This window comes from Amphiura filiformis, chromosome 8 (genome assembly GCF_039555335.1).
Source record: "Amphiura filiformis chromosome 8, Afil_fr2py, whole genome shotgun sequence".
NCBI lineage: Eukaryota > Metazoa > Echinodermata > Ophiuroidea > Amphilepidida > Amphiuridae > Amphiura > Amphiura filiformis.
This window is the reverse complement of record NC_092635.1, coordinates 29,718,491-29,735,491: the sequence shown is the minus strand read 5'-3', so window position 1 is coordinate 29,735,491 and position 17,001 is coordinate 29,718,491. Positions and strand designations below refer to the sequence as shown.

The 17,001-nt window shown below is 38.1% G+C and overlaps 1 protein-coding gene across 2 annotated transcripts in view; it reads right to left on the bottom strand.

Annotated features, from left to right (window-relative positions):
- Positions 1-15,698: 15,698 nt before the first annotated feature.
- LOC140158923 (activating signal cointegrator 1-like) overlaps positions 15,699-17,001 on the bottom strand; it is a 53,149-nt gene continuing 51,846 nt past the window's right edge. For both annotated transcript variants that reach the window (XM_072182197.1, XM_072182196.1), the window contains exon 12: positions 15,699-16,522. In XM_072182197.1, coding sequence (XP_072038298.1) covers positions 16,461-16,522 — 62 coding nt within the window. In that variant the 3' untranslated portion in view covers positions 15,699-16,460. The remainder of the gene's footprint in view (positions 16,523-17,001) is intronic.

Genomic DNA, 17,001 nt, shown 5'->3' with positions numbered 1-17,001 from the left:
TGTTTGTTGCAGGTCCCTGAATGTTGCCAAATGTTTTATATGATGTGTTTTGGGTCACTAGTGGTCAGCAAATTCCTAAAAAAAGTATAAAAGTGTGCTGACACATGCAAGTTTGTGCTAGAACTGGCTCAGTTCATCTGATATCAAGACACCCTCGAATAGGCAATGTGACTGGAGTGCAATTGGTTATTGCCAGGGATAGTTTGGAACATCCAGCACTGAACCAGAGCTTGTGCTTAGCACACTATAAATTACTGGGTTTTTTTTCTCTTTTAAATTTTGGACGGCAAAATGGTCCACAATCTGTGACACTTTAATGGTTTGACAACATTCTGAATAAATCCCATATTTCTCAAGACATTTTGTATCAACTAGCTTTTGTGCAATAAATTTGTGTATTACATGTGTGCCTAAAACATGAGTTTTAGGCACATTTTAAAACATGAGTATATTGCCCAAAACTTTTCAGATTTGAGGAATACTGTGGTATGGTATGGTTTAATACAATAGTTGAGCAAGTTTAAAATTTGACTGGCTATGTTGAACTCTTATTGACCCCTAGGTGCACACTTATGGTCACTTTATAATTTATGAAACATCTTGAATGTGCCATATCAAGATTCAGTTTCCTGCTCCTCCACCCCTGGATATCTGTGGGTATATGCCTACCGCCGTATAAGTGGTAATTTTCGTGAGGGTTTTATTTTCGCGAATTTCGCGAATGGAGTGCCATCCGCGAAATTAACACAGGCTCACGAATATATTTAGGGCCTATATGTATTGTATAGGGCAAGAATAGGCAGTCGCGAAAATAACAATCGCAAAAACAAAGTCTCACTCCAATTCACGAAAATAACTGTACGCGAAAATTACCACTTAGTGGTTTATGGGTAGCGACAAATAAGGCAGCTATTGCATGAGGCAAATAAGTCAGGCAAAAATTGGGGCTCTTGCAAAAAAGTTTGGGAACCGCTGCATTAGGCTTTTTATAAGAACAAGAAGACAAATCTGTAATCTAGCAAGTGTCGCAGACCCTCTTATCTATTTTGTAATGTCTTGGATTAGTATGGTTAGAGTGTATCAAGTGAATTGTATTTGACAGGAGGGAGCCAACACACAATCCAGACAGGAAACGATGACACATTGTAATGCTTAGTGTGTGCCTGCTTAGGTGTCACAATATCAGGTAATGATTGCCTCATGCAATAGCTGCCTTGAAGATGTTAAACACAATATTCAGGTTTTCAGGCTGCAAGGAGAAAGTGAGATGAAAGTGTGTAATTTAGAATTTCTGTGCGCTTCTCCAATTATCCACATATTACTTTTCACACAGTGTTAATGTGAATTTCAAAAAAGATCCTACAATCTTGTCAAAGCCGAGTTACCAGTACAGTGAACAGTACCAGTACAAATATGGCTCAGCGGGTAAGTGCTCAGACTCATGATCATAATAGTACCGCCTGTGTGTTCGAGTCACATCACAGCCAAGAGTTGCGTCCTGCAGCAAGGTACTTAACCCAGCTTGCTTCACTTCACCCATGTACGTGTGAACACAGGTACCGGCCAACAACTTGCTTCATACTGTTCTTCTCATTCAAACTGAAAATTGCAACTTTGTTTCCTCTGAGCCACTGTTGCCATAAATATGAAACATTTGCATCATACAACCCCCATGTACTTTCCTCACAAATGCTGCTGCTATATAAATTTCTGCACAAAATATAGGCCTATGTATCACCACTTTCCATAATTATAATTCCAAATATTTCTACATTTTGTTGTACAATTTTCACTACTTCCCCCCAAATATAGTGCAAATTACTATAATTTGTTCAATTTGTTATTTTCAAATGTCAGTTTCCTGCATGTCATCAGGACCTGGTTATTAATGGTGTTACAAGCAGTATATTCAACCCCATTTACACCTGACAGCTATGATACTGATTGAATTGCAGCAAAATGACTGATGATACACTCCTGCATGAACAACCCTGTATATCCTCTTCTCATTGTTTGCATGGCTTTTGACCTACTTCTCTTTTCTTTATTTTATAACAGACTTTAAATTAAGAAATACAGGCTACATTTCACCATTACCATGATTACATAGAGTAGCTTTCTCCTCATAATATTTCAGAACTTTGTGTTTGTTTGTATGTGTGTGTATGGGGGGGCAGGTTGGTGAAGGGGGTTACATAATGTAATCTTTCACTGAAAACTCCATGATGAAGAGTTTGCATTTAAATACAAGAGAAAAAAGCAAGAGAATGTGCCGGATTGATATTTGATAAAACAGAAAGATACAAAGAAAATATAATTTGATGTATTATGAAAACGGTATGTCCAATTTACTTCAAACAAAAGGCATATTGATCAGTGTACTTTTCCCTACTCAACTAATCTGTTACAACATGCTCAGAGCATTTCCTAAGACAAAATTTCAAGAAAAAATGCCTCATATCCCACCTTAAATATGATTGAATTAGAAGTTAATGGAATGCAAACTGACAATTTTAGCGGTTCAATCAAACCTTCTCCTCGAACCAATATTTTAAAAGGTTATTAGACTCACAATTTTTATATAATGTTCACAAAAAAAAATGAAATGACTTCAGTGTTTCCTCACTTCAATTCATGTTTAGCCCCACACCCATCCTTAAAATATATGCTGCCTTGTATGGTAAATGTTTGAGATATGCCAGGAAATCCGTAATTCACAAATGCACTCTCATAATCTGATGCCAATTACTTTATGTCACATATAATTTGCTACATCTGTTCACTTTTACTGTTAGCTACTGGGAAAAAGTACAGACTAGAGAATCCTGATCTGAGTTTACCTAGCGTTTTTAAACAATTGTTCCCAATTTGGGATTGAAATTTGCATTATTTATGTCCCAACATGGCTAAGCAAATAATTTGTTTGTCACTACAACTGATTTGAAATGGCATCACTTGCAACCAACAAATTTACGCCCCCCCCCCAAAACTGTTCCACCCCCGATCGACTCGGTCTGATTTTGTATTTTGGGGTTTTGTGTTTTGCTGCATACATGCATATCACCTGATTTGGAGAGCATAGTGGATTGATCTTGACTGAACAACAACAAAAAAGCTGACAAAGCAAGTGAAAACAAATGTGCAAATATTTTACAGATTTTTGTGAATTTTTGGGGTCATTTACAAATAAAAAAGCTACAAGAACAAAAGCCCAAATTTGAAAGGATCGTCCCCCATTTTTTTCTTCTCTTTTTTCATCGCCTTATTTTTATTTTGTGTTGCAGCTAGCAGAACCAATTTTCTCAAACTTGCTGTCAAATGTACTAGAACAATGAACATACTGAAATTACTGACAAACTTGTACTTGGCCCAATATACCATTATCTGGCCAATATGGTGAATCCATGATGAAAATGGTAACATTATGAGCCAAATTATGGGATTATTACAAATATTCTCCCAAGAATATTGAAATAATACCTCAGCTGCTTTATACTTACTACTACGACTAAGTAATATGAATCTATAATAATGTGCACTCCACCAAATTAATGGCACTCAAAATTATGAAAACTTGGAAAAGCAAATATTTACCTACAAAAATAGTATGCTCAGATCTTTGCTTAGATGTAAACAATGTCTCTCATTATTCACTTGATCATCATGTCTTTTAATAAGCAAATAAGCATGTTATAATGTGCTACCCTCTCTCTAGTAGTAATAACCATGTAGTCTCTAGAGGGCAGTGTTACAATTTACGAGTAAGAAGTAACAAAATAGTGCAAACTTCCGGCTAGTATTCATCCCAGAGGGTACTCGGTACAAATGAGGACGAGGGGGCTGTCATTTTCTTCGGAAGGGGGGGTCATGAATATACTGGTGGGGGGCCACAGAATTTTTTGACCAAAAATGGGAGTTTCAATTTTTTACACCCAAAATAGGGGGTGTTATAGAATTATTATTCAGGGCTGGTATTGGTGACTCAAAAATTCTTTAGCTCTTGATCAGAGCCCTCATAGTACCTTAAAAGATCCAGTGATCCTCAAGTAAAATAAACCAAAGCAAGTGACTAGTAAAGAAAATGTAAGGCCAATCCCTGCCTGGTTAGACCATTCTGTAAAAATGAATACCACTCCTAGTACAGAGCTACACTATCACAAGGCAAGTTACACAAGTCACCAACAAGTAGGACCACTATGCAGTAAAGATCACTGTCTACCCACAGATATTGGACTACCCCACCCACCAACTGATCAAGTCCACTCATCATGACGCACAGACAGTCTTTATTATAGTGTCAGAGGGCATATGGCATGGTTTTTCATTTTTTCTTTCAATTGGATGTAAAATAGGTTGGCTTTGGAGCAAAGCTACACTCCTCATTCTTTGACATCAATAAAAATGTGCACACAATCTTTAGTTATATAGCAGAAATTTGCCCACTCCGCACGCCCTTTTTATACTTAACTTATGATCAAAATTTTAACGTGCTACACACAGTTTCTTCACCCCAAAGTTCCGGCAGAGAATAATTTGTCTTGAGTCAGTGTTGGCGGAAGGGGGGTAGGTCATAAAAAAAATTAGCCTGTGATAGGGGGGTCATAAAAAAATCATATTCATGACCCCCCTTTCCGAAGAAAATGACATCCTTGTGCCACAATAATATAGCTCCCATTTTTGGCCTTTTGGTGTATCAACTACCGGCTTTATTCAATGCCGATTAGGCAGGCTTTCTCGCCATGAATCTTGCTTTTTAGTGCTTTTCTCGCTTTTAACTAAAAGATTCATTTCTACCACGAAAATCTATTTCTGTGGCGCATGGTTGCAGAATTCGACAACCATTGCAACTAAATGAAGCTCAAGTTTGACCTGATTTTCCAGCTTGAATTGACAAAAACGGTCCATTTTCTGGCACGTAATATTCTTTATTTACTACTCAAACCTTGCAGTATATTGACAATATTTGTGTATTTTTGCCGACAGTTCGGTCAGCTATTTGTTTTGGTTATGAAGTCAAAAAAAAAAAAGAAATACTGCCCTCAATTTTTTTAGCGGGGGAGAATATTTTTTTTAATTTTCGCCAATTTTGGGGCATAAAAGCTCGTAAATCTCGCATTTTGAAGTTGCCATCTCGCATTTTTGGTCAAAAAATTGTGTGTTTTCTCTAAGCCTACGTATAGGTAACAAAATCACTGTGGCGGAGGTGTAGCAATCCAATCCACAGCAGCAAATAAACAACATTGCATCTGTGGTCCCAATCACTTCAAAAGAGAGATGGGTACTCTGAACACTGTTCATCCCCTTTTACCTTTATCTCTAGCCCAAAATTAACCAAAATAACCATTCTTTTTTGTTGAATGCTCATATAATGCATTGTTTTTGTAGTGTCAAGTGTCAACCACTTGAGATAAAATCAGTAAATTACCAGTATTTTACATTTACCCGGCTGTATATTTATCATATAGCAGGTGTTGGCTGACATTGTGCTCCACATTTAGTTCAGTTTTTGGCCGGGATAAATGACTTCAGGACAAAAACGAACGATACACACGTCTGTAAAAGAAAAGAAAGTAATATTATATTAAAATTCTTTACTCTTCAAAGACGTGTATACCGTTCAATTTTGTCCCGAAGTCATTTATCCCGGACAAAACTAAATGTGGAGCACAATGTCAGCCAACACCTGTTATATGATACAGTTAATTTAACAAATGCCGTAAAAATGTGATTTTTGGGCTGTATATCGTCTGCAGAGCGTATATTTATACATGCATCTTGAATAGCATTACATTATAGTTTAAGCCTGTTGAAGACACAGAGCTCTGTGGCGTGCCCCTGAATATACATATTTCTTTTTCTTTTCTTTATTATTATCATTTTACAATATCCTTTATCATATTATATTTGTCATTCTATTAATCTTTGCCAATGTTCGTCTTTTTTTCTCTATTTCTACCTTTATTTTACGGCACTGTACAAATATCACCATAATTGCCGCATTGATGATGTTTTTATATAGACATACGTAACATTGCCCTATCTATGATACGGGTGCAATCACATTAATTTGAAGTAATAATAGCTGGTTGAAAATTGCTCATACTACAATTCTCTTTACTTATCATTTGCATTAGAAGCAATTCGATGTAATACTGCATTTAAAAATCATTCTTTCTTTTTTGCCAAAAAGTTCTCACATAATTTCAGACCCAAGCCATGACGCAAAACCAGGCATTAGCGATGTTTTAAATGACCACTCCCTACATAAACAAATACATTTTTCTATTTTTTTTTTACTAAATTGTAAAGCCCTATCTTTTACATGTTTTAGTGTGAAATATGAAGTGAATACAACATTCTATTCCATAGTTATTGAGTAAAAACGGAAAACAGGATTTGACACAGACAATCCAGGACTCAGTTGGCACACTTTGCCTGTCTTTTGGTATATCTCTTCCCCCGCTCCCCCAATTCAATGTAGGACCAAGCCATGTTGTTAACAGGTCCGTGAGACCCTCCAACATTGAAAGATGGGGAGTGGGGAAGGGTGAGATATAGGGGGGAGTCTGTACTTCACATATATTGCATGCATATTTCACTTGCCTCTTCAATTTTGATAGGGCACACATTTCCATTGTTTAGTGCAAGCAGTGTGCCAACAATTTTTTTCCTGGATTAGAGGATAGTCAAAATAAACTTGTCCTATCGTTTATTCTCATTCTTAGTCAGTTAAATATTATTTTAATAACTGTACTATTTTTTAAAGCAAAAATTAAATTACCATCATAAAAACTCCCCTTTTTCTAAAATGAACCAAATTTGTTTACAACTTCACATCTTTTTGTTGTGCGTACTGCTATGCGCGTCGTCGTCGTCATGCGAGTATTACGCGATACATACACGCATCTCGCTCTATGAGCGCGTACGTACGCGTTATCAACACTCATGATGGCGTGGGGTCGTCTACAGCCTGATAGGCGACACCCAAAATCATGCGATTGTCCAATCAGATTATGTGTCTACATTAGGTATGTGAGCATTCCTTACCTGAGCATGCGCAATATTCAGCCTCTCTCAGTATAGGGGAAATCGCGCACCCGGCGCCATTTTGGAAATTCATTACCGGTAGTAAATTTTACGGCGATGTTTTTGAAAATATTTTTTTGGGGAATTAGATCGAGTTAGAAACAGTTCCAAAGCTTACAAGGCCAAGTCAAAAGGTTAAACTTGATCATAACCCGGAAGAGGTCAGATGATTCGCACGTGTTCGCGGCAAATTTTGGCGACTTTCTAGTGGGTTTGAAAGTGACGATTTCGATCTAATTTTTTTCGGAAATTACTCTCCAAATATCTAAATAACGGAATTGAGCGGTAACTTAAATGGAGCACGCGGTGAATAAAGGTATTTTTTTGTACATAAACATGTTTGGTTTGATGAGATTTGATGGATGCCTTGCGCAAAAAGTGAGTGAACTGGGGACTTTGTGTAGTACGAATTTGGCGACTTTTGCCAGTGAGTGAACATGTTTAACCCGGCATGGTTTGCGTATACTAATTGAATGGGCTCATGCTGTGAATGCTGGGATAGATTCTCATTCTGTGCCGACTATGAGTCGGGGGAAGAAGCAAATTTGGACCTTTCCTATTCCTATCCCATCATGCATAGCGCTAGCAGATTTTTGCTATGATAGATGCTGAATGACTGGGGTGGGCACATCGGGTATGATGGCGGGGGACACAGGCGTTTTTGGCCATTTTCCTATTTGATTTTCTAAATGTTCAAATTGATGGGGGACGTACTCCTATGGCCTTCGTCATGGGGGTGGGGGTAACTTGAGCAGGAGTGACCCCATTCTGATGATCAAGTGAACTGGCCCTCGAGTTTCCGCAATGATCTTCGGAATAGGGAGCATGCGCCAGCCAGTGCTCCAAAGGGTGCCTGCTCAAAGACAAAACTTAAAGCTGGGGGAAGGGGTAGGGGGTTCATACTTGAGCAGGAGTGACCCCATTCTGATGATCAAGTGAACTGGCCCTCGAGTTTCCGCAATGATCTTCTGAATAGGGAGCATGCGCCAGCCAGTGCTCCAAAGGGTGCCTGCTCAAAGACAAAACTTAAGCTGGGGGCAGGGGGGTTCATACTTGAGCAGGAGTGACCCCATTCTGATGATCAAGTGAACTGGCCCTCGAGTTTCTGCAATGATCTTGAATAGGGAGCATGCGCCAGCCAGTGCTCCAAAGGGTGCCTGCTCAAAGACAAAACTTAAGCTGGGGGAAGGGGCAGGGGGGTTCATACTTGAGCAGGAGTGACCCCATTCTGATGATCAAGTGTACTGGCCCTCGAGTTCCTTCAATGATCTTCGGAATAGGGAGCATGCGCCAGCCAGTGCTCCAAAGGGTGCCTGCTCAAAAACATTTTCCTGGGGGGAGGGGGGGGTGAATGCATCAGCTAGTGCTTATAATAATTAATTACCCCCCCCCCCTTGTATCAGTGAAAAGGTGCACTCGGGTGGGTAGTATAGAAACCGTGAGTTTTTCAATGACAAAACAAAATAAGACACTTGAACACAAATTTCAGTTTTTCTTTATTTTTGCATGATGTTGGCCCTCTCTGTGGTTTCCCAGGGACTGCCTTTTGAGGAGAGCGAGAGCAATCACTCTCTACTGCTCTTTAATTTAATGCTCTCCTGCAAATTCCAAAAGACAGTCCCTGGTTACCATCCTCTGTCAAAGCTGGAATCTGCATCAGAAAACAGAAATAAAACAAAATGTTACTCATACATGTTCATTTGTATATTAGGGGATATCATTTTCATGGAAGGGGCTCCCAAATTTACAAAAAGTCAGCATCAACAAAATTGCAACCCCCCTATTTCGGCAACAAAATTTTATGACCCCCTCCCCCACCACCCACTGATACACCTTAGGGTCTATGTACCCCATGAAGAGGCTAAAATTGTATTCAGTCTTTTTGAATAAGATAAACACACTATCTGTGGTCATCTTGAGACTGCCTACATTTTCGTCATCAAAAATTGTATGACCCCCCTATTTTTCTTTCCAAAAAAAAAGGACCCCCGACCCCTGTGTATATTTGGGACCCCCCCCCCTTCCAAGGAAAATGATCCAGGCCCTTATGTTCACATCAATACAAATTCAATCAATCTAGGATTACATTTACAGTTCAGTACCGTAAATGACAAGTGCTTGTTTCTTAAAATTGTGTACTCACAATGCACAGTATAGGCCTATAAGCATTTTAATATGTGCATGCACAAAAAGTTTGTACAGGAAATTGGCTGAAAAATTGAGACATTCAAATTAGCATATCTCCGCAACCACATGTCGTATGACATTCATTTATGCCTCATCAGTTTTCTTTCATTTAGCTCTTTAATATGAGATTACTTTGATGAGAATCAAACAAAGTTCAAATTTTTTTGTATTATACCTATCTACATAACACTGTTTAATATTAACAAGCTTTAACAGACCACTCCCACTGACTCAGAATGTGTAATATTCCTTCACCACTCTGCCGTACGGTCTTAGCCTTATACGTTGGACAGATAGTATCAGTTCATTGTACAATATATAATAAGACGTCAATGGTGGCGAGGCTACAGTACAGGAACTGAGCGCATGGTTTACTATATTGAGTCTGCCGAATTTTGCAACCCAACATAAACTACAATTTGAAACATCAAAAAATTACTCATTGGCAAATCCCTATGTTCATCAAACTACATACTTGCCTTAAATAATTGTACTCTTTGTTCAAAAATGCAGCTGTCATTACAACATCATTTCACTAAAGTGAATTTTAGGAGCCATAAGTTTGCAAATCGGTATAAACGAAACGACGTCCGTTTGTTATTGTTTGTAAAGGAGATTCTTTTTGTAACAGGAGCACCATATAATTGAATACCTGAGTGGAAGAACGGCCCAACTCCAATTTTTTACAAAAATGAGTTTGACCAAGCATTTTATTGCCAGCAGACTGTTCTTCCTTGTGTGTGAAAGATGAGCCAAAATCCACTCTCTAAATAGTCTTCCATGTACACTTAATCATGGTTTTTATGGAAGAAGGGCCCAACTCCATGAGTCTTCCATGGAGTTGGGCCCTTTTTCCACAAATATTAGGTTAAAGAGGAATTTTGTTCATCCATGAAATCTGCTTTTCACTACAATAAATTTTCTTGCTAACATATTACATGCTTCTACTTGTGCAAATAATTTATAATTTCCAAATTTATAACACATCTGCTCACGGAACTGGAACTTACAGTATATTAGTGGAAGAAGGGCCCAACTCCAACTCGTATTAAGACCTGTACCGTTGCCATGGAAACATTATATATAATTTCGAATGTATGTAATATAATATTGTGTATTCATGTATTAAAGGTACCCTGAAGATGAAAACATTCTGTCTATAAAACTTTTCCAAATATTAAGTTTTTTCTTAATATCTCAAAAACAGTTTTGATGGAGTTGGGCCCTTCTTCCTCTCAGGTATTCAATTGAACAAGAGTCTTCACAAACACTTGTGGGGGGGCTGATGCAAACAGATTTCATTGTGAAAATTTTCGCCCCCCCCTTACAGATCTGAAAAATTTCAGACCCTTTCTTTTTTACATGAAAATTATGGGTCAACCCCAAGCATATAGGGACCGTTCACAAACACTTGTAAGGGGGGCCTGATGCAAAAAAAAAGGGGGGGGAAGGGCCTGAAAATTTTTGACCCTCCTAAAGGGGACCCTGAAAAAAAAATGACCACACATTTTTCTGGAAAATGAAGTTTATATGCTTTTCTATGGGGTTGACCCATAATTTCCATATCAAAAAGGGGGACCCTGAAATTTTTTTGGTCTGTAAAGGGGGCCCCGAAATTTTTTCGCGATTACATTTTTTGCATCAGGCCCCCTTTACAAGTGTTTGTGAACGGTCCCATATTAGGGCCTAAGCCCTAAACTCATTTTTCCCACAAAAATTTGTGGTCAAAACTTTTCAGCCCCCCCCCCTTTTTTGCTTCAAGCCCCACTGACAAGTGTTTGTGAAGGTGTAGGCCTATCGTAATTTGTTCCAAACTTTCAATTTTCATATCAAACCTACTCTGCACTGATTTGATAAGTAGGCCTAAACCTATTTTGAGCCATAATGATACCTACATCCTGACTCTGGGGAATGAATGAACAAAGACCTTTATATTTTACAGGTTAAAGCCACCTAGGCCTAAGTTTAGCCTATAGAAGCTTTTAGTAGATCTAGGCCTATATGCCTACTGAGCCCCCGGGGGTAAAATTTCTGAACGGCCCGCCAAAAATCGCTGGAATAGTGTGGAACAATACCTGTTTCTTGAAGAAAGTGCGTGAAAAGCAGAAAGCAGCACCGTTTCATCATCTGTGCACGGATTTTGTATGCAATCTCAGATTTATTGTGCTGGGTGCCAAATATTGGGCTGTGAAACTGGAAGTGGTCCCTCAGGAAGCTGTTCCGTGTCAGTGCATTTTGCTGTTGTGTCAGTTGGACAACTGCTTGGTTACTGACATGTGTTTTGAGTAGAGTAATGAAGTAATCGTGTGTGTAATTTTGGTTCATTTTGAAGGTATTTGGTTATATTCCGGAAATGCCCCCTTAACAGTGGCCGCTCCTACCGGGGCGGGGGGGGGGTTTGCCTTCTCCATAGAGTTGTACATTAAATCATTATACATTGTTGTACATTAAATCATTATACATGCAAAATCAAAAATGTGTACAACTCTATGGAGTAGGCAAACCTAACTGATGTGTTGAAGCCATCAAGACCCCAAGCCAATATCTCTCAGAAATGTTGTCCAAGAACATATCTTCAACATACCTGAAGTTGATGGTGGGGCAAATTGTCTGACATTGGTTTTCAGGGGGGTCAAAATGTAAAAAAAGTGGTTTTCCATGGGTAATATCTCAGCTAAATGTATTCTAATATGCTCAATATTGGATAAGAGTAATGTCCTACCAAAGGGCTCTGACTGGCAAAAAAATTGACGCTAAAATTATTTTTACTTTTGGAGTTCTGACCCCCCCAAAGTTGGTCCTGGTTGGACGAAGTTGCATTTTGAGGGCCCTATATCTTTTAAAGTAAAGGAGTTACAAGTTTTCTGATAGCAGATTTGAATTCTACACCAAAAAGTACCCCAGGATACATACTTTTCAAAGTTTTAAAGGGTTCCTTTATACATTTATGGACCTCCAACGTCGTCTTTCGGCGTTGACACATTTTACGCTGACCCCCTAAATTTCAAATTGATGCCACGGGAAAACGAAATGGAGTATGAAGCTCAAATTTTCAGGATTTTACTTTCTCATCAATATCTACCACCACACAGAAAAAGAACAAAATTGAAGAGGTGCTGCGGTGCACATCCCTGGAGTTGACATGGAATGGGCCAGGTGGGAATACAATGGCCATCCGTGGCTGTGGATTCAACCTACCATGGCATTTTCTGCCATGAAGATATCGGGCCGATGACACTGTGGGGGGGTCATATGGTTTTTATTATCGGAGAAAGGGGGGGGGGTCATATAGTTTCCGGCAGTGACTTTGTCTGCTCCGGCCCCCCCCCCCTGGTAGAAATAATGAACGGTCCCTTATAGTTCAAATCCTTAAAAATTTTCTTATTTTTTCATTCAATATTTTTTTTATTGATCTTCAAATGAAGATTTCTGACCAAAAGAAACTATGTTCTTGAAGAGGTTCATTGGGTTTGTAGAAACTCATAATATACATTTCGTCTTGTTAAAACCAATTATGTTTTACTGACCTGACAGTTTCGACCATCTTGGCCATCTTCAGAGTGATGTCAGGGGGATGACACTCTTATTCACATTTTCATTTTACAACGCAAACCTATTTCGAATCCCGGTGGTTTGTGAATAATGAAAGGTCCGCATCCCAGATCAATTAAACCCTGGTATGAATTATTTATTAGCTTTTCGCCACGATCCGTTTTGCAATAACATAAAAGCACTTCAAATAACAGCCCGTTGAGTTCAATGAACTACGCCCTGAAACCGATAGTGCCCCGTAAAGAAGCTCTAGCTCCCATTGACCTCTATACAGGTCAGTGAGCTCTCCATACACAAATGAACAAGTACAATAGGACAAGGCCAACACCTATGACCTGCTTAGTGACATGTTATTTTGAAGTCTTCTAAAGCTTAATATCTTGAAGATTAGTATTCGTTTGTACATATGGACTGCGCATTTATGATGCAAAATATTAGTTCTTATATAAAATTACAACATATTGGTATTATGACACACGGTATAGGTGATATAAAACGACTAATAAAATCATGTCATCATGGCGTCATGTCAAAGGTTCATTATATCCCGTATGTTTGTCTAAATTAATTAATATTTTCAGAACAATTTCTACACCCATTTAATATGTACTCAGGTGGAACCCGACTTTTTTAAATTTTCATTTCTTTTTATGTAACAAATTCAGGTTTTTCCATTACGCGTGGTACCGCCGGGCAATAGAAATTTAATGCTAACATTGAATAAACGCGGAATTAAGAATATGCGTTTCTAGTATATACAGCGTCTGACTCTACCTGAGGACCTAGCCTGAGTCCCATGGGCTCCAAGAATGACTCTCCATACACAAATGAACAAATACAATGAAGGGTCGCCATTGCTCTCCATACACAAATGAACAAATACAATGGAGAGTCCGACTGCCATGCAAATGAGCCAAGTGTCCTCTCAAGGTATGCTCTGTGGTGATGTTTTCGATCCAACTTCTGTACATCAACAGAGTGCATCGAAGTTGGATCGAAAACATCACTCTGAAGATGGCCAAGATGGTCGAAACTGTCCCCAGAAGTGGATCGTATACACATCTTCATTCCTTCCTTCCATCCTATATAGGTGCTGTACCTCAATTTTTGAGTATTGTTGCACAGGCTTTACGTGCACAGTTTACCTATGCATGATTCTGGAACCTAGGATTGATTACAAATATCAGAAGCGAGGATAGTCCCTCTTCTCTTTTCAATTAGCTCAGACACTTAAGGGTTTGACTCCTGAATATTTGAAAATTCAAGTAAATATACCACAGTCATGTCACAGAAACACACACAACACACTCAATTTGCATTGCTTAAAAGCTAGTTTATGTGGTTTAATCACATTTCAAAACCATATAATTAATACTGTTATGACATCTTTATCTCTTGCAGTAAGGCAATAGACACAAATTAGTTCGATCTTTCCATCGATGCTTGGTCGATCCTTAGTATTTATGAAATCAATTAATTAACCATTATTAATTATGTTAACATATAAATCTGTGCCTGTATTGGTATTGAAAAATATAAATTAAGCATTAATTCTGATTAATTAGTCGTTAGTTCATTAATAACAAGCATCGAAGCAGCATCGACGGTCGATCCAAAGATCGAACAAATTTGTTTCTGGTGCCTAAGTAGTATTTTATCTGTGGAATGCAAATTAGATTGAAATTTATACCAACTAAAGATAATCATGTTTAATATTTGCATTAAAATTGTGTCTACATCTTTCAAAGGCCTCTACATCAAATTCTATTGCTCTTGCAACCCATATTGAAAACCATGCACTGGGATTTGTCTAAACGCGTCATGAGAAAGTACTATTTTACATGATCGCTGACAGATTTTTATTACATAGACAACTGCTGAGACTGATACAATGCAGTACTTACCAAACTTGAAAACATGAGAGTCAAGCTGGCTATGATATGATTTTATAAACAGATTGTAAATTATGTCTGAATCATAGAATTAAATAGACAGAAAGAAAAACAGACACCACCTGCAAACATTTTGTCATGCATCCCACACGCTTATATTTGAAGATAAAATTAAACTGGACAAATAAAAAATATTTCATTTTCAAACATGTATCCCTTCCAACCACAGCAATATTTTGGGAACAATCAGACTTTTTGTTTTAACCCCTATATGCTGTATGCACAAAACAAGTCTAACTTTAGACCTAGTTTAACTATGGAGGTTAGAATTAGGGAGGGATCCCTTTAATCTTTTCATTCCCTCCTTTACTATCAAACTTGAGACATCTAATAATATTAAGCTACATGTATTTGTCCTAACAGGATCTATATAATATAGAATAAGTTATGTAAATTCCAAAAAGTTCCTTCTCCGTAGGACTAATCTCCATAGTTTGACCAGGTCTGATGCCACAATTTACACGAGGACTCTATTGCGGGAAATTTATTTCCAGCAAGGGAAAGTCCTCGTGTATATTGGTAATTTTGCCAGGCAATACCCCTGGACCTCTGACCTTTCATAGTTTCCTCAAAATAGAACCCAGGCTATTTTTTCAAGACAGTACTACACTCTCCAGAGAGTTTATCTGGAATGTTGATGGCTTTTGCACACTTTTGTTATGTATTTACCTGGTTATGGTTTTATAGGTCACATAGGGGGGCCCCAAATATAGTTGATTCAGATCATATTGCTGGAAACAAAATGTCCCCATGTAAATTGCATCGCCAGGGCAAGTCATCCATCAAAATCAAATTTATGGTTATTATGCAGGCAAGTCCTCGTGTAAATAGGCCTAAGGCCTATTTACACGAGGACTTTACCCTTGCCTGCATAATAACCATAAATTTGATTTTGATGGATGACTTGCCCTAGCGAGTGGCATGAGTAATCAGGGTTTTTCCCCTAGGAATGATCTGGCTTTTACCTCCTTTGAGCAATCAGACAGGACAGGTTATTCAACACCTGATAAATAATGTGAGAATGATTTTCTCCGCTAGAAAATACCAATTTGCCTTTTCTTTGATACCCCTGATAAGAAATCAAACTTTTGGAATTGTTTAACCAAGAGATATTTATTTTATGGCATACTTTGTGATTTCCCTCCATTGAGTGCAACATTAAACTTCCCCTTCATGTAAGAGAGTGCGAAATGGAACAGTCTAATCCCGGCAAAAACACCAGTGTGATGAAGTGATCTATCACGAGTGATGTGATGCCGATCGACCGAATTGCAATTTGATACTTGTGTTTTAAATAAAAAGCCCAATACAGGAAATTCAATGAATAATCTTTCATTAATTAATAATTAAAATACAATCAATTAGATATAATTATTCTTAACTTAAATAAAATATTTCGGTAAAACTTGTAGTATACACCACTGGGCAAAATGATATTGGCGTGTGTCTTTCTTTGGGGTTAAACCAAACTTTGTGTGTTTATTTGTTTGTATGCAAGTGTAAACTCTAAACATGTCATACATCTTGAATTTGTTTATAATGTCCCATAACATTTGTTTTTGAATATGACAACATGAAGTTCAACTCATAAAGGTATATTTGATCTTAATGCATTGGACCAAAATGATATAATCCATCACATGATAGTACTATCCTTCCAGGATTAAGTTGTGGTAATAAACATCAATGCTTCCTAGCTCGAAGTCCTGTCTTGGCAGCTTTGTGAACCTGTGTATCCAGTCTCCCTACAGAGAGAAGAAACAAATAATAATGTCAACAATCAGCATCCAAAAGAGTAGCAAGTCACCTGTCTGCCATTCATTGGGAGATTGCTCCATGGAAGAGCAAATTTAATGCTGCTGAAAGATGTTTAATTATAATTAAAGCTTTCTAACAAATGTCTATCACACTTAATATTCAATACACATGGCCATAGCAGCACACATTTGAACTCTTAGAACCTGCAATATGTCATAGAAGTCTGGTTCATGTTTCACAGGTCAAATGAGCAAATCTCATTTCATAGCTATAACATTGTCAAAGCTACTGAAAAATCACTGTGGGCACATGCACCGATACGCTACCCACCCTGCAGGGATTTTGTCACCAATGTCATCAAGATACACTCAACTTCAACATCAATCCATGGCATTAACTAATGCATTGTTTCTAATTCATAACCTCATTAATCATACGCGATATACATCCCCTTAGGGGGGCGCCA